General features: G+C 52.1%; 6 protein-coding genes across 6 annotated transcripts, besides 1 other annotated feature; 3 read left to right on the top strand and 3 right to left on the bottom strand.

Moving 5' to 3' along the window:
• Positions 1–456: 456 nt before the first annotated feature.
• On the top strand, positions 457–1,895 carry NFIA_020570 (putative aspartate aminotransferase; the record flags this gene model as incomplete). The annotated part of the gene is made up of 3 exons (XM_001265245.1): positions 457–1,620; positions 1,676–1,781; positions 1,831–1,895. 3 exons carry the CDS (start codon positions 457–459, stop codon positions 1,893–1,895), a joined length of 1,335 nt encoding a protein of 444 aa, XP_001265246.1.
• Positions 1,896–2,521: 626 nt separating this feature from the next.
• Positions 2,522–4,649, top strand: NFIA_020560 (transcription factor domain-containing protein; the record flags this gene model as incomplete). The annotated part of the gene is made up of 2 exons (XM_001265244.1): positions 2,522–4,131; positions 4,190–4,649. 2 exons carry the CDS (start codon positions 2,522–2,524, stop codon positions 4,647–4,649), a joined length of 2,070 nt encoding a protein of 689 aa, XP_001265245.1.
• Positions 4,650–5,297: 648 nt separating this feature from the next.
• Positions 5,298–7,679, bottom strand: pab1 (polyadenylate-binding protein; the record flags this gene model as incomplete). Its single annotated transcript, XM_001265243.1, has 3 exons — positions 5,298–5,454; positions 5,516–6,144; positions 6,210–7,679. 3 exons carry the CDS (start codon positions 7,677–7,679, stop codon positions 5,298–5,300), a joined length of 2,256 nt encoding a protein of 751 aa, XP_001265244.1.
• Positions 7,680–8,496: 817 nt separating this feature from the next.
• Positions 8,497–8,516: a microsatellite.
• Positions 8,517–8,921: 405 nt separating this feature from the next.
• NFIA_020540 (putative ubiquitin ligase) lies at positions 8,922–12,663 on the bottom strand (the record flags this gene model as incomplete). Its single annotated transcript, XM_001265242.1, has 2 exons — positions 8,922–9,593; positions 9,658–12,663. The coding sequence occupies 2 exons, from the start codon at positions 12,661–12,663 to the stop codon at positions 8,922–8,924; spliced, it is 3,678 nt and encodes a 1,225-aa protein (XP_001265243.1).
• A 788-nt stretch (positions 12,664–13,451) lies between these two features.
• Positions 13,452–13,917, bottom strand: NFIA_020530 (mitochondrial 54S ribosomal protein mL41; the record flags this gene model as incomplete). The annotated part of the gene is made up of 2 exons (XM_001265241.1): positions 13,452–13,661; positions 13,729–13,917. The coding sequence occupies 2 exons, from the start codon at positions 13,915–13,917 to the stop codon at positions 13,452–13,454; spliced, it is 399 nt and encodes a 132-aa protein (XP_001265242.1).
• A 298-nt stretch (positions 13,918–14,215) lies between these two features.
• NFIA_020520 (UTP14 family protein) lies at positions 14,216–17,163 on the top strand (the record flags this gene model as incomplete). The annotated part of the gene is made up of 2 exons (XM_001265240.1): positions 14,216–16,924; positions 16,981–17,163. 2 exons carry the CDS (start codon positions 14,216–14,218, stop codon positions 17,161–17,163), a joined length of 2,892 nt encoding a protein of 963 aa, XP_001265241.1.
• Between the last annotated feature and the right edge of the window lie 1,201 nt (positions 17,164–18,364).

The raw sequence follows: 18,364 nt of genomic DNA, 5'->3' as shown, positions 1-18,364 counted from the left end.
GACCACGGCTCATTGGTAATAGCTCTACTGTAGTCACCCGCGTCACGCGCCTACTTTACTTGATCTCCCCAGAGCAACTGAGATCCCCCTTATTTTCTTTCATCGCAATGATTCCATGGTCTTCCATTTCATTGTCGTAGTCTTGCCGTTCGAGTTGTCGGCTGCTAGCGGTTGGCGGCGGGTATCTTTTCCGAACGACGTCAACCTCCGACGATAAACGGCATTTACGGCATTCTTTTCCCCTTGGACCATCGGATTCTTCACAATAGCCGTTGTATGACCGCTGTCTCTCATTCGGATTGGCCCTTGAAGCTGGCCCACGGTATCGCAATGTGTTCATGTCTACCGTGATGGGTCAAATAGCAGCTCTCCGCCGCTGCATAAATACCGTCGCTATGCTGAGGTCCGGACCAGGATAGACTCCCTTTAACTCTATACAGCAGATCTACCTTCACCATGGCTCCAGCCCAGATAGACGAGGGTCTCCGACAGACTGCCATTACAAGTGATGCAACCTATGTCAAGTCTGTCGCCAAGTCAACACCATCTCGATTCTCCTCCCTGTCCGTGCCGCCCGTCGATGAGCCGTTCACACTTCAAGCCGAATATCTCAGTGACAGTCACCCTGACAAAGTCAATCTCGGCATCGGCGTGTATCGCACAGAGGATGGTGATCCATGGCCCCTGAGCGTGGTGGAACAGGCCGAGGCACAGCTCTTCCATGCGAACAACGTCGCCAGACACGAGTACCTGACCATCCAGGGCGACCTCAAGTTTCTAGCTCTAGCACGCGACCTGGTCTTTGGGTTTGGAAAGTCCCCAAGTAACGAGCAGACCGCAGCGCAAGACCGGATCGCCTCGATTCAGACGATCTCGGGGACAGGCGCAAACAGACTAGGCGCGGATTTCCTCGCGCGCACCATCAAGCCTTCCTGCGTTTGGATTCCGGACCCCACCTGGGCCAACCACTACACGATTTGGGAGCTCGTCGGTGTCGAGGTCCGGACGTATCCGTACTATGACCATAAGGGAAAATGCTTCGATTATGAGCGCACAATGCGGCTGCTCTCTGCGCAAGCAAAGAAGGGCGACGTCGTGATTCTTCACGCCTGCGCACATAATCCCACTGGCGCTGATCCCAGCAAGGAGCAATGGCGTAAGCTCGCCGTGCTCTGCCAGCAAAAAGGCCTGGTGCCATTCTTTGACCTGGCGTACCAGGGGTTCGCATCAGGAAGTCTCGACGAAGATGCATGGGCCATCAGGCACTTCATGAGCTGCAAGCCCGAACTGGAGTTCTGTGTTGCGCAGTCGTTTTCGAAGAATTTCGGTCTCTATGGGCAGCGCACTGGCGCACTGCATGTGGTCACGAGTTCGAGCTCGGGGACTTTGCCGCAGGTTGTGTTGGCCAATCTTTCTCATCTCGTTCGTGGAGAGTATTCCATGGCTCCCCGAGGCGGGTCCGAGATCGTACGGACCGTCCTCAGCGATGAGGGTTTGAGACAGCAATGGTATGAAGACTTAAAGCACATGAGCGGGCGAATCAAGCAGATGCGCCAGGCGTTATATGACGAGTTGATCCGACTGGGCACACCAGGCACATGGAACCACGTTCTGGACCAGGTAGGCCTTATCTCGTCGTGAGATTAGGCTTGAATTTATTTGCTGACAATATTAGATTGGCATGTTCACGTACACCGGCCTGACGGAGACCCAGGTGCTCGAGATTCGACGACGACATCACATCTACATGATGAAGTCAGGACGCATCTCCATGGCTGGCTGTAAGTGCACTCTCCCTTGTGAGAATTTCGACACTGACAGTCTCGATAGTGAACAGCAAAAATGTCCGCTATGTCGCCAGGGCGATTGATGATATTGTACGAACAGTGGCATGACCTTCCTTCATCTTCGAAGGCTATCTTCAATCTTGATACCTGTATATATGTATTTCTGACGGTATATATACTTTGACCTTTTTGCAAGATAGAACAATGTGATTAGTTCGAAGTAATGCATGTCTTCTTAAGACTATTTCCCAATGTCCAGTAACTTCAATGACTTGATTATTCACAGTTGGCCTCTCAACATGGTGGCCTGCTCAGCTAGCTTATGATGCCACACGAACGCATTCCTTGACTGTGCATGTGGTCCTTTATCTTTTAACGTTTAATGTTCTGGTGATTAGTTTACGCGCTTTACCTTATCCATACCTGTAATTCTTGATTTACCAGCCAACTCATTTATCTCGCTGCTTACTTCTTATTTTCCAGTGATAGATGATTGACACATTTATCGCCGTTTTTCATCCTCCAAGACCTGGAAGAGGCGTAGTTATCAGAATCGAACGATGAGAGATGACTAAGCAAGCGTTGATGGGGAGAAAGAACTCAACGAAGCTAAACTGGCGAGGAAGAGCAGTCAAGCTTTGCTTGTCCATCAACCGAGCAACATCGTAGTCTGTCCTGAACTGTTGGTCCAGGCAAAGCCTATCTAGGACTGGTCAAGGCACCATGTCCTCAGGATGGACTCTTCGGATCTCACCTCTGGCCCGTCGGAGATTGGTTCCCTGACAGCGCACTCGAACGAAGAGAGTCAGTTCATTGGCAGTTCCAGCGGCGTCTTTTTCATCAATACCGTTCGACGTGCCTTCTCCAAGGACTTGGATTCGTCCAAAATAAGTTTGCCTCTGCCGGAAGACACGCTTGTGGGTAGCGATGAGTCGCATGCTGATCAGTCCCCGTCTACTGTCCGCTCTCCGTCCGTGTCTGGGCCGTCTGCCTGTCTTTCTAAGTGGCAGTATGATTCGGAAATCGCTCATGAGCTCGGCAAGGCTCCGCCACTGGACATGGCGAGGGAACTTATGATGGTCTACTTCAAAGTGTGGCATCCCCTGTTCCCGTTTCTACATGGCCCCAGCTTCCTGCGGGCGATGGAGTTGCTTTACTCAGACTCGCACGGGACTGAGGGGCAGAATCATGGGAATATCCCGTCTACGTCTACGGACCACCGAAACGCGTGCTGGACGACAATCTTTCAGTGTGTGTTCAACCTCGCAAGCCATCTGCGACCCGATCTGTCCCTTCCGCCGGAATCCCGAATCAAATCCCCCGGAAGCATGCATTCCTTGCTCGCTATTCTAACGCGGAGGCAGGATCTCCTGTCCCTGCAGGCTCTTCTCGCGGCCCAGTTGTACCTGGTAGCCAAGATGTCTCTTCGGACGGCGTCAACGGTAGGCGGCTGTATTCTCCGGTCTATGCTGCACGCTGGTCTCCATCGATGCCCGTTTCGCTACAAAGAGCTCTCGACACACGACCGGCAGTTGCGCAAAAGGATTTTCTGGTGCGCGTATGCTATCGACCGGTACTTGAGCCAGGCTCTGGGCTTGCCTCTCGGTATACAGGATTCGGACGTTGACGTCTGCGCTCCAGGAGCCCACGAGGTGCATTCGCCAGGTTTGCACAAGGTTCGGGACACGAGTGAGGGCTCTACGCCGCGTTTTGTGGCAGGCAGTCCTGGAAAGAGCACACCGGCTTCGTCCACACCCGCACAGATTGAGCTCGCCAGCCCCCAGCACCCCCAACAACACCGACACTCCAGCGGCATCATAGACCCAGGAGAACGCGAACAACATCAGAGAGAAATAGCGTTCATGAGCTACGTCGAATCCGGCAAGCTGACCGGCCGCGCGCTAGAGCTCTTCCACAAGTCCATCCTCGTCCGCTCCGTTCGCCGCAGCTCCGTCCTCATCCTCGTCACAGACGTGCACAAATGGTGGAACAGCCTCCCCACCACCCTCCAAGGCACCCCGGCCAGGACCAGCGACTCCATATACCAACGATCACAGGATGACGAACCCTTCCACTTCGGCCCCTTCTTCACAGTCCTCTACCACCACCTCATCCTCCTCATCAACCGTCCCTCCCTCTCTCTGGCCCCTTCAACCCCCGAGTTCAACTCCGGCCTGCAAACCTGCATCGGCGCCGCAAGAGGCATCCTCTCCGCCCTCCGCGCCCAGATCGATGCAAAGCAGGCCCTCTTCTGGCCGGGCTTTCTCTCCGCAGCCTGGATGGCAGGCCTGGTCCTCGCCTTTGCCTGCCAGCTGGGACAGTACGTCTGGTCTAAGGGGTCTCTGTAAGTTCCCAGCAGGTCCTACGAAAAAAAGAGAACCGAACTAATACCGTTGCACTAGCGAAATAAACGACTGCCTCACCTTTCTCCGAATCATGTCCGCGCACTGGGACACAGCCAAACATTGCCATCGAGCGCTGAGTCTCCTCGCTGAGAACATCCGGCACTCTTTTACCTCTTCACAGCAACCTCGAATCTCGACCTCGAACCCGAACATCAATCCCTCCTCATGCGAGGAACCCGCAATCGCAAACCCAACCAAGAGACGGAAACTCTCCTCCTATGATCCCTCGGTTCCTCTCCCGAGTGCCAGTGCGGAGTCAATGGCCGGCCAAGATCAAGGCCCGCTGAATGCACAGGAGTCGGGGAATGGGCCAGTGGAGCTCAACATGACCACTCCGACTACCGAGATGGATTACCTCGGTCTACCTGATTTTGACATGAACACGGTGGATTTGCTCCAAGGAGCGAACTTTGACTATCTACTTGATATGTTCGGGCAGCAGTATCCAAGTTTTTGATATCTACCTATCCTCTGTTTCAGACGATGTGACTTGGACTGTAGATACACGTATTACATGTAGCATGCTAATACTACTCTACGATGTGAGAGCCAAAATCCCGTGAGGAAGTCATAAGTCTATATTACACTCGTGTCAAATAAGAAAGATACGAGGGTAGCCATGTTAATCAGGATAGGAAGAGAAAAGACGTCACAACTTCCTCCCTTTAACAGCAACTGAAAAACCCATGGTGTTCGAACAAACATTTCCTCCGACCCGAGCTCGGCTGGAAATTCAATTTGCCTTTGCCATCTGCTGAAATGAAACAAGACCGTCTCCTGCAGCAGCCATTGCCGGCTCTTAACAAGACAGACAAAGCACATGTAGCCACGGGATCCGGCAAGACAGCATGTCGATCGCAACACAGGCACGTGACACCACCAGCAAAAAAAAACTTTTTGAAACAGGAGGGATATCAGGACCGGGAGGGAAAAAAGAAAAGGTAAAAAAAAAGTTCGAAGGTAAAAAAGAAATAGGAGGAGGTGTAGGAGTAGAGGGAGATTCGTTAATTCGAGAAAAGAGAAAGGTAGGTCATCAAAAATAGACGTGAATCAAAATCTCAGAGTTGGGAGGACCAGCTCAGCATCAGATACCAAGACACGTAGTCTACGACTTGTTCTCTTCCGTAGCAGTTTCAGCGGCATCCTCCTTGGGCTTGGCAGGCTCAGCAGGAGCCTCGCCCTCACCCTTGTTCTTCATGTACTCGTCGTAAACGCTAAGGGCCTCGTCGACCTTGGCGCGAAGGGCTTCTTCATCCTCAAGACTAGAGACGAAGACGTTAGCAATGCGCTTGGACGAAACTGACGTGAAAAAGAGAAACTTACAGGCCAAGCAATTCAGTGTTGTCCATCTCCAGAAGCATACCAGTGATCTTGCCAGCCAGCTCGGGCTGCTGAGCTTGAATCTTGGGGTACAGAGCCTCACCCAGCATCTGCTTCTGCTGAGGAGGGGGGACAGCATTGAGAGTCTGGGCAGTGAGACCACCAGTGGCGGGAACCTCCTCGCGACCGGCGGCAGGAGGAGCAGCGGCTGGCTGACCGCGACCACCCTGAGGACGAGGGCCTCCCTGGACGGGGGCGCCACCACGGCCCTGTCCGTAACCGGGACCACGCATACCCTGACCCATGGGCATTCCGGGCACCTGACCACGGCCACCAGCACCGCGTCCGAACTGTACCTGAGCCATCTGAGGGTAACCCATACCGTTAGGAATGCCACCGGGGCCCTGCATGGCGCCCATGGGAATGCCTTGGAAGTTGGGAGGAATCTGCTGGTTAGGGCCCATGCCACGTCCACCCTGCTGACCAGGGAAAGGACCGGGGTACTGGCCGGGGCGTCCGCCAGGGATGCCCATCACCATACCGGGCTGGGGAGCGAAAGGCATGCCACCGCGCTGACCAGCGGGGATGAAGCCCTGCTGACCGGGACCGTAGAAGACAGCGGGCTGCATGTACTGCATTTAGAGTTAGCAACTGTGTTCCATTCTACGAGCGTAATGCGGAAATTAGGGATACATACCGGCTGGGGCATACCAGCGGCAGCGGCGGCCTGCTGCTGACGGATGGTGTTGCGAGCCTGGATGCTAGCCTCGAGCTGGCTTCTGCGGACATCCTTGCGCTGGGCAAGAGCCACATACAGAGGCTTGCCGTTGACCATTCTCTGGTTCATCTCGGTGACGGCCTTGGAGGCCTCATCGGGGCTGCTGAAGCAGACGAAACCGAAGCCCTTGCTCTTTCCAAGGATCTTCTTCTCAGTCTTCTTGGCCTCCTCCTCGGACTCCTTAGGCTTCTCCTCGGTCTTCTCCTCACCCTCCTTCTCATTCTCCTTGTTCGACTCCTTCTCCTTCTCGGACTCGGAGGTCTCGCCGGCGGTGACGGTGTCACGCATGACCTTGGCGGAGGTGATGGTGCCGAAGGGGCTGAAGAGCTCGCGCAGCTTCTCGTCATCAACGTCATCAGTGAGGTTCTTCACGTAGAGGTTGACACCCTGGTACTTGGAGGCCTTCTCCAAGCGAGCGGCCTCGTACTGCTTGCGGAGCTCCTCCTCGCGCTCGTGCTTCTTCTGGGCACGGCCAACGTAGAGCTTCTGGCCCTTGATCTCCTTGTCGTTCATCTCGTCGACGGCGGCCTGCGCGCTGTCGTGGGTGGAGAAGTTGACGAAACCGAAACCACGGCTCTTACCCTCCTGGTCGCGGCTCAGAGTGGCGGAGGTGATCTCACCGAACTTCTCGAACATCTTGCGGAACTCCTCATCGGTGACTTCCTGGTCAATGTTCTTGATGTAGACGTTGGTGAAGTTGGCCTTCATCTCCTCGAACTTGCTCTGACGGTCCTTCTTGGAGATGTGGTGGCCGACGAAGACCTTCTTGTCGTTCAGCAGCATGCCGTTGACATGCTTGATCGCGTTGTTGGCGGCCTCGGCGGTCTCGTAGTGGACGAAACCATATCCCTTGGAGTTACCAAACTCATCCTGAGCGACCTTGCAGCTCAGAATGTTTCCGAAGGCGGCAAAGGTGTCGTGGAGAGCCTTGTTGTCGATCGCAGCGTCCAAGTTCTTGATGAAGACGTTGCCTTGGCCAGTCTTGCGCAGAGCGGGGTCACGCTGGGACCACATGATACGGCAGGGCTTGCCCTTAATCAGGGTGTAGTTCAGATCCTCGAGGGCGCGCTCGCCATCGGCGGTGTTGTTATAGTTAACGTAGGCATATCCGAGAGAGCGTCTGGTAACGGCGTCACGGCAGACACGGATGGAGGCAACCTGGCCAATGGAGGAGAAGAGCTCGTAGAGCATAGCCTCGGTGACGGAGGGGTCGAGTTCACCGACATAGAGGGAAGCAGAGTGGGGCTGGTTGGCGCTGGGAGTAGCAGAGGGAGAGGCGCTCTCAACAGCGGTCACCTCAGGAGCGCTGGTGGCAGCGGGGTTGGTGGCCTCGGGGGTGCCGTTGACAGTGTTGTCAGCGGCGGGGGTGGTAGAGACTTCGGCAGACATTTTGATTTTCTTTTTCTAAAGCAAATAAAGCGTAGACTGTTAGCGAGCAGTAACACTGGGATGTGATCAGGCCAGAAGTGTGAAGAGACGAAGGATGATGGAGGCGAAAAGCTTGGAAGCTCTCGGCCTCGGCCTGAACCAATCAATCGACGATGACAGTAACAACGTCCTGCAAGGTCTGAGATTCAAGTAGAGACAATAGCTGAAGGCAACCCAAGTGTTATCACCAAGCACAAGGGAGTGCGCTTTATGTGCGCTGGAGTAGCAGAGTACAGTGATTTGCGTCAAGCAACCGGACAGATATCACAAGCTCCTAAGAAGGCCAAGGATTTATAAACGCAACACAGAGTCAAAACGTACAGTGTATATGAAATCGTCTAACGAGATCGAGAGGTGATTGATGGAGATGGACGAGGTGAAGTGACGCGATCACGAGGGATGAAGAAAAGGCGGCGGACGAAGAAAATCTTCCACACACACAGAGACACACCGCACAGTTCGAGATAGGCGGAAAAGAGTTCGACTTGAGATAGTCAACCTTTTTTTTATACGATTTTCCGGGTTTTTTTTAGGAGTTTTTTATTTTCTCTCTTTCGACGGATTCGAAAAAGAAGAAAGTAAAGGACCTTTTTTTAAGAGAAGAAGAAGAAAGAAGAAGAGTTGCTGGTGATGACAGCAGAAAAGGTGAAATGAGAGAGGAGGGGAGAAAAGAGAGAAAAAGGGAAAGAGCGAAAGGCAGAGGGAAAAAAAAGTGGATTATTGGTGACGAACTTTTTTTTTCCTTTCTGTCTTTTTTTCTTTGAATTTTGGCGTTGAATTTTTTTTTTTTTTTTTTTTCCTTCTGGAAAATTCAAGGGTGGTAAGCCACGCTAGTCTATTTATGGTAATCTACTCTCGCCGCTTCAAGGGCCTGGCTTGAGCGGCAACTATGGTAAGAGACGACCATGTACAAAACCACAGAGACGAAGGAGTTACGGTTGTTGAAGCATGTCCCATGAGTGTAAAAAGAGTAAAAGCTGTTATTGACATCAAATGGGAGGAGCGCATCGACAAAGAGATCGAACCCGAGCACCCATGGGGGACGGAAGCCCATCAATGAAACAACACAACAAAGATAAAGCCCTATGACGCCTCAGCTATGCAACGCAGAACATTAATGTCTGATATTCTCAAGCACTCCTCTATGGCAAAACAAGTAGTGGCAATAATCAGCCAACCATATCACCGCAATAATCCCCAACCTCAGCTGAGGTCAAAGCCAGCCCCCGAATTGATGGCATAAAGCAGCTTTTCCCGCAGAACCTTGGCGTTTGTATACCGTGGCAGCTTGAGCAGGTTCACGCAGGTACTAGTGCTGGGCAATCGGTCCTGGTCTTCACTGGAGTCGCGGATGCTGAATCGCGGGTTTAGATGGCTAAACCCTAGCAATGGTGCTCGAGGGGTCGACGTCACGAATCGCAGCACTTTTTGCCGTTCCTCGTTCGACATCTCCTCCATGACCTGCCAGAAAAGCTTGACGGTCGGATGCTCTTCCTTGTCGTCGCCAATGGTATACACCCCTCCGTAGAGTGTGTTGCGTCTCAGGTCCGCAACGTCTATATCTCCGGACTCCCCACTGACCAAGGTTTGCAACTCGGATTGATTGAACATCGATAGCCAAGACGGCTGAATGATGTGTCCCAGGCCTTGCAGGAATGCATTTGTCTGCAATGCAGGCTGTACCTGCAGACGATATCGAGCAATGTAAGAGATATAAACGAGGCGATTCTGGTTGGTCACTGGAATGTCAGATCCGTTGCTTTTCAGATCTCGGGTGACGGTGCGAGTGCCTCCGTTTGGAAGTGGTATGGTGTCTGTGACCGTGAAGTTCAACGCAAAATCTTCCACGTCCCCGGTGTAATTTTTGAGTTGCAGCTGTAGAGAAGTAGAGAATTAGCACATTGCCACATCACTCGAATAAAGGGATTAATCCACTGACCAATCCTTGGTACAACCCCTGGTCAAGATCCTTCAGGTCGTTGAGATTTGCGCGATAGGCTGTTTCCCTCTGCGCTGATCCTGCGCCACCAGTCAAGGCCCATTTCAGAAGGAAGAAGGACGCAAAGTTCACATCGACCAGTATCCCCTCGTACAAGCACTTTCCGATAATCCGACCCAGGAACTCATACCGTCTAAGTAGATCCCGAACTTTCTCATTCCATTCCGGGCTGTTCTCAACGAACCCGAGCTGCCGCAGAACTTCTCGTCGTTGCTCAACAGCGGCAGGGTTAGGGTAGAGCAAGTGTTGATCGTTTTCCTCGAATAGCTTTGGCTCGCTTCCGGACTTGAAAGCCTCATTGGTAACACTAGTAAGGAATTCTTTGGTTACACCCCCGCCGTCGATTCCGGCCTCCACGGTGTTGAACTTGTCGATGAAGCTGATCTGAATCGGCTCCTTCAAACCTTCACCTAACTCGTAGAATTGGTCGAATGCGTCTTCAAATACGCTCTCCCGCCGAATATTTGCATGATGACGACTCAAGATATCCTGCGCTGCGGGCCGGCCATCGATCATGCGACCCATGGACGCCTGAGCCACAGACATCCGCCATGCATCCGGGTCTATATATCCCTGTCTTCGGCGCATCTGATCCCGGTAGATGAATTCTCGAAAAATTTGTACTCGGGTGGCAAAGGGAATAAAGAAAGGCATGTTCCTTAGGATCTCCAGCCTAGGAGCGACAGCTTCAAGCTGCTTCCTGCGAGCGGCCTGTTGCTGACGCCGCCTGAGTGCCTCAATACGGCGAGTCTGCTGAGCACGACCGGTCCCGATAAGATTCAGAGGCTCGTATTCGTCATCTCTCATCCAATCATCCTGATCCTCGTCCTCGTCCTCATCTTGGAGTTGATGGCGATTCTCCTCTTCCGCTACAACGGCTGGTATGAAGCCTTCCATATCGAAGCGGTTGGTCATTAACCAATGTCCATCAGGAAGGAACTTGCGTCTCGAATCGCGCTCATGAATCATTCTCAAAAGTCCTGTGACAAGTCCCTTGAAGTAGTCAAGCGGAATACCAGTAACACCTGGGAGACCCTTCTCTTTGTTCCGCATCTCAAGGTCCTTGACACTGGTGATGGCATCAGAAGACGAGACAGCACCAGTGAAGTAGCTTTGAATTCCTCCGGCCGTCTGAGGCGCCTCGCGTTCATTTAGGTCCGCCGAGTTCCAGTAGAGTGTGAATGCGAGATTCTTGAGAAATACAGTCATGTCTTTGATGTCCTTCAAGGGCAGTGCGCTCTCCTTGGTCCACGAAACTCTCGAGTTTGACGAAGCTGTGAAGGAAGATTGGCTGGAAAAAAATTCTTCGTCGTCCATCACTTTCAGAACAAAGGTGTAGAGCTCCAGAAAGAGCAGGATAATCGTCCATTCCTCGTCTCTCTCGGCTTGGGTCATTGACAGCCCGGATTCCCGAGATTCATCGGCCGGTTTCAATAAGGGAAGTACTTTGGTGGAGTCTCGGCTGATCTTGTCAAAGATCCTGCTAGATCGAGACGCATGCCAAAAGTATTTGATTGCTGGGATTCGAGAACCTGGATGACCTGCCCTTTGATCCCCGGATGTAGCCGATCCTAAGTATAGCCACATACGAATGTCGTCTCCCCGGCGGGGAAACACTCTCAGGAGGGTGAGGGCATAGGTTGCCAGAATCTTTGCCTCTTTAGACGCATCCGACTCGGAGTTGGCCAGGTCCCCTTGGGAGAGATGCGTTGACTGGAGTTGCGACAGAAGTCCTGTAATCCTACTTTGGTTGACAAGGCTAGAAATTTGTTCCTTGACAAAGGGGTGCAATGGAGTCTCCTCCGTGTCATCATTGTCGATCACGTCATCTGCCTCGAGTCGCCGCGAGAGATGCACAGCGGTGGAATTCAGGAGTTCTGATACGATCTTCACGAATTCCGGTTCCACTGCTTGCTGCCCAGCCTGGATCCCATTCGCATATTGGTGAAAGTAGATGATGTATGCAAGGAGCCAGAGGCGTGCGTCCAGATCCGTGACACTTTGAGGACGTTCTCGAAATCGGGACTGCAAAGGCCCCAAGGCAGAAAGCAACAATTTGTAATTTATGTTACCCGCTAATTGATCAAGCGTTCCAAGATACGTCGACAAGTCTGGGATAGTGAGGTAACTCCTGGCGAACCACTCATAAGCAGTGAGAGTCTCGGAAGTAATGGGTCGCAACAAAGCGAGGACGCTCTGAGCAAGGCTCTCCTGAGATACATGACATCGTTGGGATAACGATCCTATGTTCCTTGTGATCATTGCCATAACAGAATAATAGTCTTCAGCTAGCCGTGCCATCTGTTTAGGAATCAAGTTTGTGAGGAAGACCAGCAACCCGACAAGATGAGGAACCGCAAAATCGGGCACGATAGAAGACAAGACTGAGCGTAATACCCGCAGTGTCGTTTTCGCAAGACGGCAGAGTGGAGTCGTCCATTCGCCCTCGGTCGCTATCGTAGGTACCTCATGCAGGGTCATCTGAAAGGCATTGGCATAGTACACCAGACGGACAATGTCACTGGTATTCCATGGTTCCACAAACTGCATGAGAAGCCGTAACTGTGAAAGGCACTCGGCCGCTGTTCCATATCTTAGAGATGGCTGCAGGAAAGCGTCAGGCGTCCTAGTCTTATCCTCAAAAGGCAGAGGCGACCCTGTCCTTTGCCTCTCAGCAGTATCCCATTCTGTCCGCCACGTATTGTGAGCGAGCTTCCTGCTCCGGTAGCCCCGCCATATCCGCTGTATCTTCCGTGTTGCTCCCAGACGCTCTCTCTCCTGCTGTCTTAGTAGCCGCTCCTGTTGTGCGATGGCAAGGGTATTCTGTGCGCTCGGTCCCTGAGGAGGATGTCGCCCGGAAGGGTAGGCAGCGAAAGGATTCGTATTACGACCTCCGAGATTGACCTGCCGCGGACGGCGAGAGTTTCCGGTGAAAGACAGGAACATAACTATTGTCGTCTTGCAGGTCTCCTGGTTCTGGCTAACAAGTCCTGGTCGTCCACGGGTTGCGAGGTCACTGCAGGTGATGGATTTAAGACAGAAGTGACCCCATGCCTTTGCCCGAGCGATGCTGGGATTGTTTGGAGAAATATGGTGAGTGAGATGGAGATGGCTCGGGGCTATGACATATACAGCTCAGCGGCCCGTAGTGTTAGGGACACGCACTATGTGCCTGATCTGGCGCTCAATCAGCACTGCCAAGGCGGGCAAGATCTAAATGCCACGCATCAGAACATCGCCAAAGACTACCTCAGGAGATTGATTTGTTATCCTCAAATCAATTTCTAGATTGGAATAAGTAACGCTTCCTTACCCTACTGTGCATATATTTAGTATCAATTTCCTTAGTACTTGTTGATATTGTGGGTTGATTGTAAATTATAGCTGGTATAACAATGAACCATGGACATGTCTTGTAAGATGCCAAAAACCAAAATTGCGCCGTTTAACGAAGTAAACACCAGGGGAAATGCTGAATCGTCCACTGCAGTAGCCACCATTCACATAGCTGGCAATGACATCGTGAAAGACTGCGGACTCGGCCGCGACGCAGCAAGCACCAACGCTCATACTGTACATATAATACACTCGTAGATCGGAGATCGTGGATGTATCGGACTTGGGGATGTCGACAACGCCGGGATTCGTAGCCGGTCAACCATCGTCTTCCTCCAACCTGCCTCATTCGAACCGATTGAAAGATATAATATGACTCGACACCGCAAGCCGAGCAATCATTGGCGGGAGGCCGCCTCGCTCGCTGCTGATTCTTGCTCGAGTCGTTCCTGCTCCAGCACTTCTTGTCCGTTATCCGAAGCCCACATGTCAAGATAGTCCTTCGCACCAAACGCTCGCTCGACGATAACCGTTCTGCCGTTCTTCTCAATCTCTCTCGTGTACTTGCCCTTTGTCGGGGCCATGCGTTTCGTCACAAACGGCGTGAGCTGGTTCGGAAGATGTTAGTTCAGATGCTAGAAGTCGAATTTTCATGACTAATCTTAAGCAACGCACCTTGAAATCAGCCAGATTTTCAGGGACGACATATGTGCGGACTTTCTTCCAATCAATCACATAAGAGCCGTTCTTCGCGAAGTAACCCATTGATCCGGTCCGGTTTCCCTTGTAGTAACCGCCATTGACCTGCTTGGTGGTCAGGCGCAATCGCGCCATCATCGGTTGCGAAGGCTTGAACATTGCCATTGTGTGAGATGCGGCGCTGCAGTAGTGCGATAAATGCAGCCGTCGAGGATGTGACCGTCGTCGGGGTTGTGAAAAGGTCGTGCAAGTCGGGCGGCGCTACTTAGCTCCGCCGCGCCGAGAACCTTTTTTTCCGCTGCCCGCAAGATCTTAGTTTAAAAATTATTTTTATGGAGTTGACCAGTGCTGCACTCCGCACTCGTTGTTTGAGTCTGAGTAGCCACATTTTCAGGCTCTCATATTTACTTGTTGACTTTGGTCTTGATTGTGTTTTTAATTTTTCTACCGTCGAGACTACACGATGCCTCGCAGACAAACTCAGTTGCGGGGTCCGAAGGACAAGGATCAGTCTTCCAAAAAGCCGGTCCCCAAAAAGAACACCGGAAAAAAAGCACTGAATGCGCTGTCAATCGCAGAAAGCCAGGTCACCGATAAATTAGGAGTAAGGCGCAACCGCTTAGGCAAGATCCATGACCCTTCCAAGCGCAAACGGAACCCCAACCGTGATATGGACGACTCGGATGGCCCCGATAACAAACGTCGTCGATTTGGGGGCGATGATGAATCAGAACTGAGCAGTAACGCCGGCAGTGACGGAGAGGGGCACAGGTGGAGATTGGGCCACGTCGACAGCGATGACGACGAAGAGTTGGACAGTGACGAGGCCTTGGGCTCAAGCGACGAAGAACGCTTTGAGGGCTTTACATTTCGCGGAAGCTCGACAACCAATGCCGGTTCGAAGCCGAAGCCGAAGAAATCCAAACGCGTGCGCGAAATCAACCTGGACGAGGATGTCGAGGAATCAGAGGAGGAAGACGAAGATATGGACGAAGATGATGACGATCTTGGAGAGGATGCCATCGATCTTACTACTGCCTGGGATCTAAATACAGCTGAGGAGGAGAAGGAAAAGGCCGCAGCATCTAAAAAGAAGCAGGCTGAACCAGATGAGTCGGAGGAATATGACTCGGACAGCGAAGAGAGCGACGATGAATCTGACGAGGAAAGCGGGCTATCAATGTCAGGTGACGAGGCCGACGAAGTAGATGAGCACGGTCTTTCAAAACTACAGAGCTTCGTCAATGCCCTGGAGCCAGAATCTACAAACAAGCCAACTCGGAGAACAGGAGGCGCACAAGAGCACGCTAAGCCTACGGAGTACGGACTGACTTCGTCACGAAAGCTTACTATTGCCGACCTCTTGCCCTCCATCACCGACTCCCGTCTAAAGAGCTCATTAAAGCATGTCGACGCGACCCCGTCTTCTCACAAGCAGTCATCTGGAATACCTGGTAAACTGGACGCGCCCCTGGCAAAACGTCATCAAGATCGGCTGGACCGAGCAGCAGCATACGAAAAGAGCAAAGAGACATTGAACCGCTGGCTCGAGACTGTCAAGGCTAATCGACGAGCGGAACACCTGATGTTCCCTCTACCTGATCCCGATGCCCAGCAAACACACCGAATCGGCCCTACGAAGCCGCAGACGGATCTCGAAGCTACGATTCAAAATATCCTAGTTGAAAGTGGTCTTGCGGATCCGAGCGGCAAATCGACTGAGGAGCAGGTTCAGGAATTTGAGGAGCTGCAGGCACGAAAGTTGCCCATTGAGGAAATTAGAGCCCGTCGAGCAGAGTTGCGCAAGCAACGAGATTTGCTATTCCGTGAAGAAGTACGGGCCAAGCGAATCAAGAAGATCAAAAGCAAGTCGTATCGCCGTGTGCATCGCAAGGAGCGCGAGCGTCTAGAGCAGCAGGAAAGACAAGCTCTTCTGGAAGCTGGCGTGGACTTGGAGGGGGAAGATCGAGAGTTGAGTGAGCGCCGCCGAGCTGAGGCTAGAATGGGCGCCAAACACAAGGATAGCAAGTGGGCAAAGAGCCTCAAGCAGACTGGCCGTACCGCTTGGGACGAGGACGCTCGACGCGGTGCAGCAGAACAGGCCCTGAAGGAAGAAGAGCTGCGGAGGCGAATTGAAGGGAAGAGTGTTTCCCGAGCGGATGAGGATTACCTGGGTTCCTCCAGTTCAGAGTCGGAAGACGAAGATCCTTGGGCAGAAGATGCAGGCTCTGATGCTGAGAAGCAGAAACTACGCAAGAAACTTGACGGCCTGGAGGGGGATGATGTGGATGCCTCAGAGATAACTGGTCCACATGCAAAACTTTTCTCCATGAAATTCATGCAGAACGCAGAGGCCGCACGCAAAGCCCAAAATGATGCTGAAATTCGACGACTCAACCGAGAACTTCGCGGCGAAGAAGAGTCGCAGTCTGAAGCAGACTCTGAGGTTGGTCGGCGTAAATTCGGCCAGTCTCAGGATGACAAAACTGGCAAGGACAAGAAACAAAAATCGTTGCCCAAGAATGAGTTTGAAGAGGCACCAGGTTCCGATGATGAGGCGGACGCCGCGGCTGATCAAGAGGTCGGCATTGTCGTCAATCAGTCTAACAAGAAGAAATCATCTGAGCGCTCGGGGAAAACCCAGGCTGCGCGGCCATCTGGTGGCGCACCTGAGCAAAAGGAGACTACTGCGGAAGAGGAAAATCCTTGGCTGGTGCAGACAAAGCGAAACAACCGTCGCGCAACAGCGGATGATTCGCAGCAGACTATCGATGTCACTCTTGGCGCTGAGACTGTCGAGGCTCCTAAGAAACAGAAGGATCAGTCGACTATCAGCTATAAGAAAGGCCAAGCCGAGGACGACGATGGCAGCGATGACGAGGAGAGTCTGCCAGTCCTACTCAAGAATCATGATCTTGTGAAGAGAGCGTTCGCTGGAGATGAGGTAGTCCAAGAGTTCGAGCAAGACAAGCTCGAAACCATCGAAGAGGAGGGTGACAAGGTCATCGACGAGACCCTTCCTGGATGGGGCAGCTGGACCGGTGAAGGAGTCAGCAAGAGGGAGCAAAGGCGACAGAAGAAGGTCCTGACCAAGGTTGAAGGTGTCAAGCCTGAGAACCGAAAGGATGCAAAGCTTTCTCGGGTCATCATCAACGAGAAACGCATCAGGAAGGTAAGCGATTCCCGTTTCCACCGATTCAAGAGTGATTGAATACTGATCTCTTTTAGAACACCAAGTATATGGCGACTCAGCTTCCTCATCCTTTCGAGACCAAGGCACAGTACGAAAGATCATTGCGTCTGCCCATCGGCCCTGAATGGTCTACCAAGGAGACATTGCAAAACGCAACCAAGCCTCGCGTGATGATCAAACAGGGCATCATCAAGCCAATGGAGAAGCCCATGATTTAAAGCATCTCCTTTCGGGCCCTATAGATTTGTGTTTTATAGTTGTGATACTCATGCTGCGTTGGGTGCTATAACGCGCTAGGTTGTGTCACAATACCAACGTGTCAAAAGTTGGGGTAATGAACGGCGTTCCTGGAGCGTATTGGAACAGATATTTCGAACTTCCACAATCATCTGTACTTCCTGCAAAATAGTAGATCATCATAGTCTGCATGATAGTTTTTGCATGCGCAAGCAAAGGTGTAGTCTTGTAGATAGAGGTAGATGATCAGGTCGGGTGAGCGATGTCGGGGTTGCTGTAGGACAAGCCGCACGAGCTCACTTCCCCAGCAATTGCAACCTCAACCTTTGGTGTATCCTTTCCTTTGATCTCTGGTGACAGAATCCCAAACGAAGCAGCCATGTGGCCTCAATGATTATCGGAAACCTGCCAAACTACTCGGTGACCAGTTTATGAAAGTTTTTCACCTGACTGATTACGCCATTAGCCATGAGGTTGTCCAAGCATCGACTGCTCAACATGGTGGAATGTGCGGATAACCTTTGATCCAACTACGCATCTGTCCTACCCCTGACGAAATCTTTTACAAATTTGACGATCAATATGTACCTCAAACCCTCCGTATTTCCGGTCCATACGAGTCCTCTCATGTGTGGCTTACGTTGGCGTATGGATCTGCCTGCAAGATTCGACTATTCAGCTGCCTGCTCCGCTCCACACCCTTCCTGCCCAGAATGGATTCGACAGCGACAGTTACATCTTCCATCATCGATCATTCTATCCTCCTTTTCATCGATCGCATCACCCGATTGAATCATTTGCATCCTGTAAGTAAGTCATCCATCTCTCATACCAGTCTGCGGAGAAAGATTTGCGGCTAGATGCCTCTCTAGCAACCGTTAGTCAGGATTGCTTGGTACGCGGATCACCATGATAAAGCATTCCAGTGCCCTCGTCCCTGCATTGTTTTGCCCTTTCGAGTCCACCACGCATACTGCTAATCGCACATTGAGTCCAATCAATTGACTGACAGTCTGTTTAGATCTACATCCGCGTCACCTTCCGCTGTCTGTCCACTAGACAAAGCTTGGGTCATCCGGTAACCCTCACGGGGAACAGCCTACTTCGGCCTGGTGAGATTCTCGCTAGTCGTGACTGGAATTTGAGATTTTGATATTTGTGAGCAATGTTTTCCTTTATCTG

This window comes from Aspergillus fischeri, genomic scaffold (genome assembly GCF_000149645.3).
Source record: "Aspergillus fischeri NRRL 181 1099437636249 genomic scaffold, whole genome shotgun sequence".
Taxonomy (NCBI): Eukaryota; Fungi; Ascomycota; class Eurotiomycetes; order Eurotiales; family Aspergillaceae; genus Aspergillus; species Aspergillus fischeri.
The sequence above is the reverse complement of the archived record's forward strand: the minus strand, read 5'-3'. Positions and strand labels throughout refer to the sequence as shown.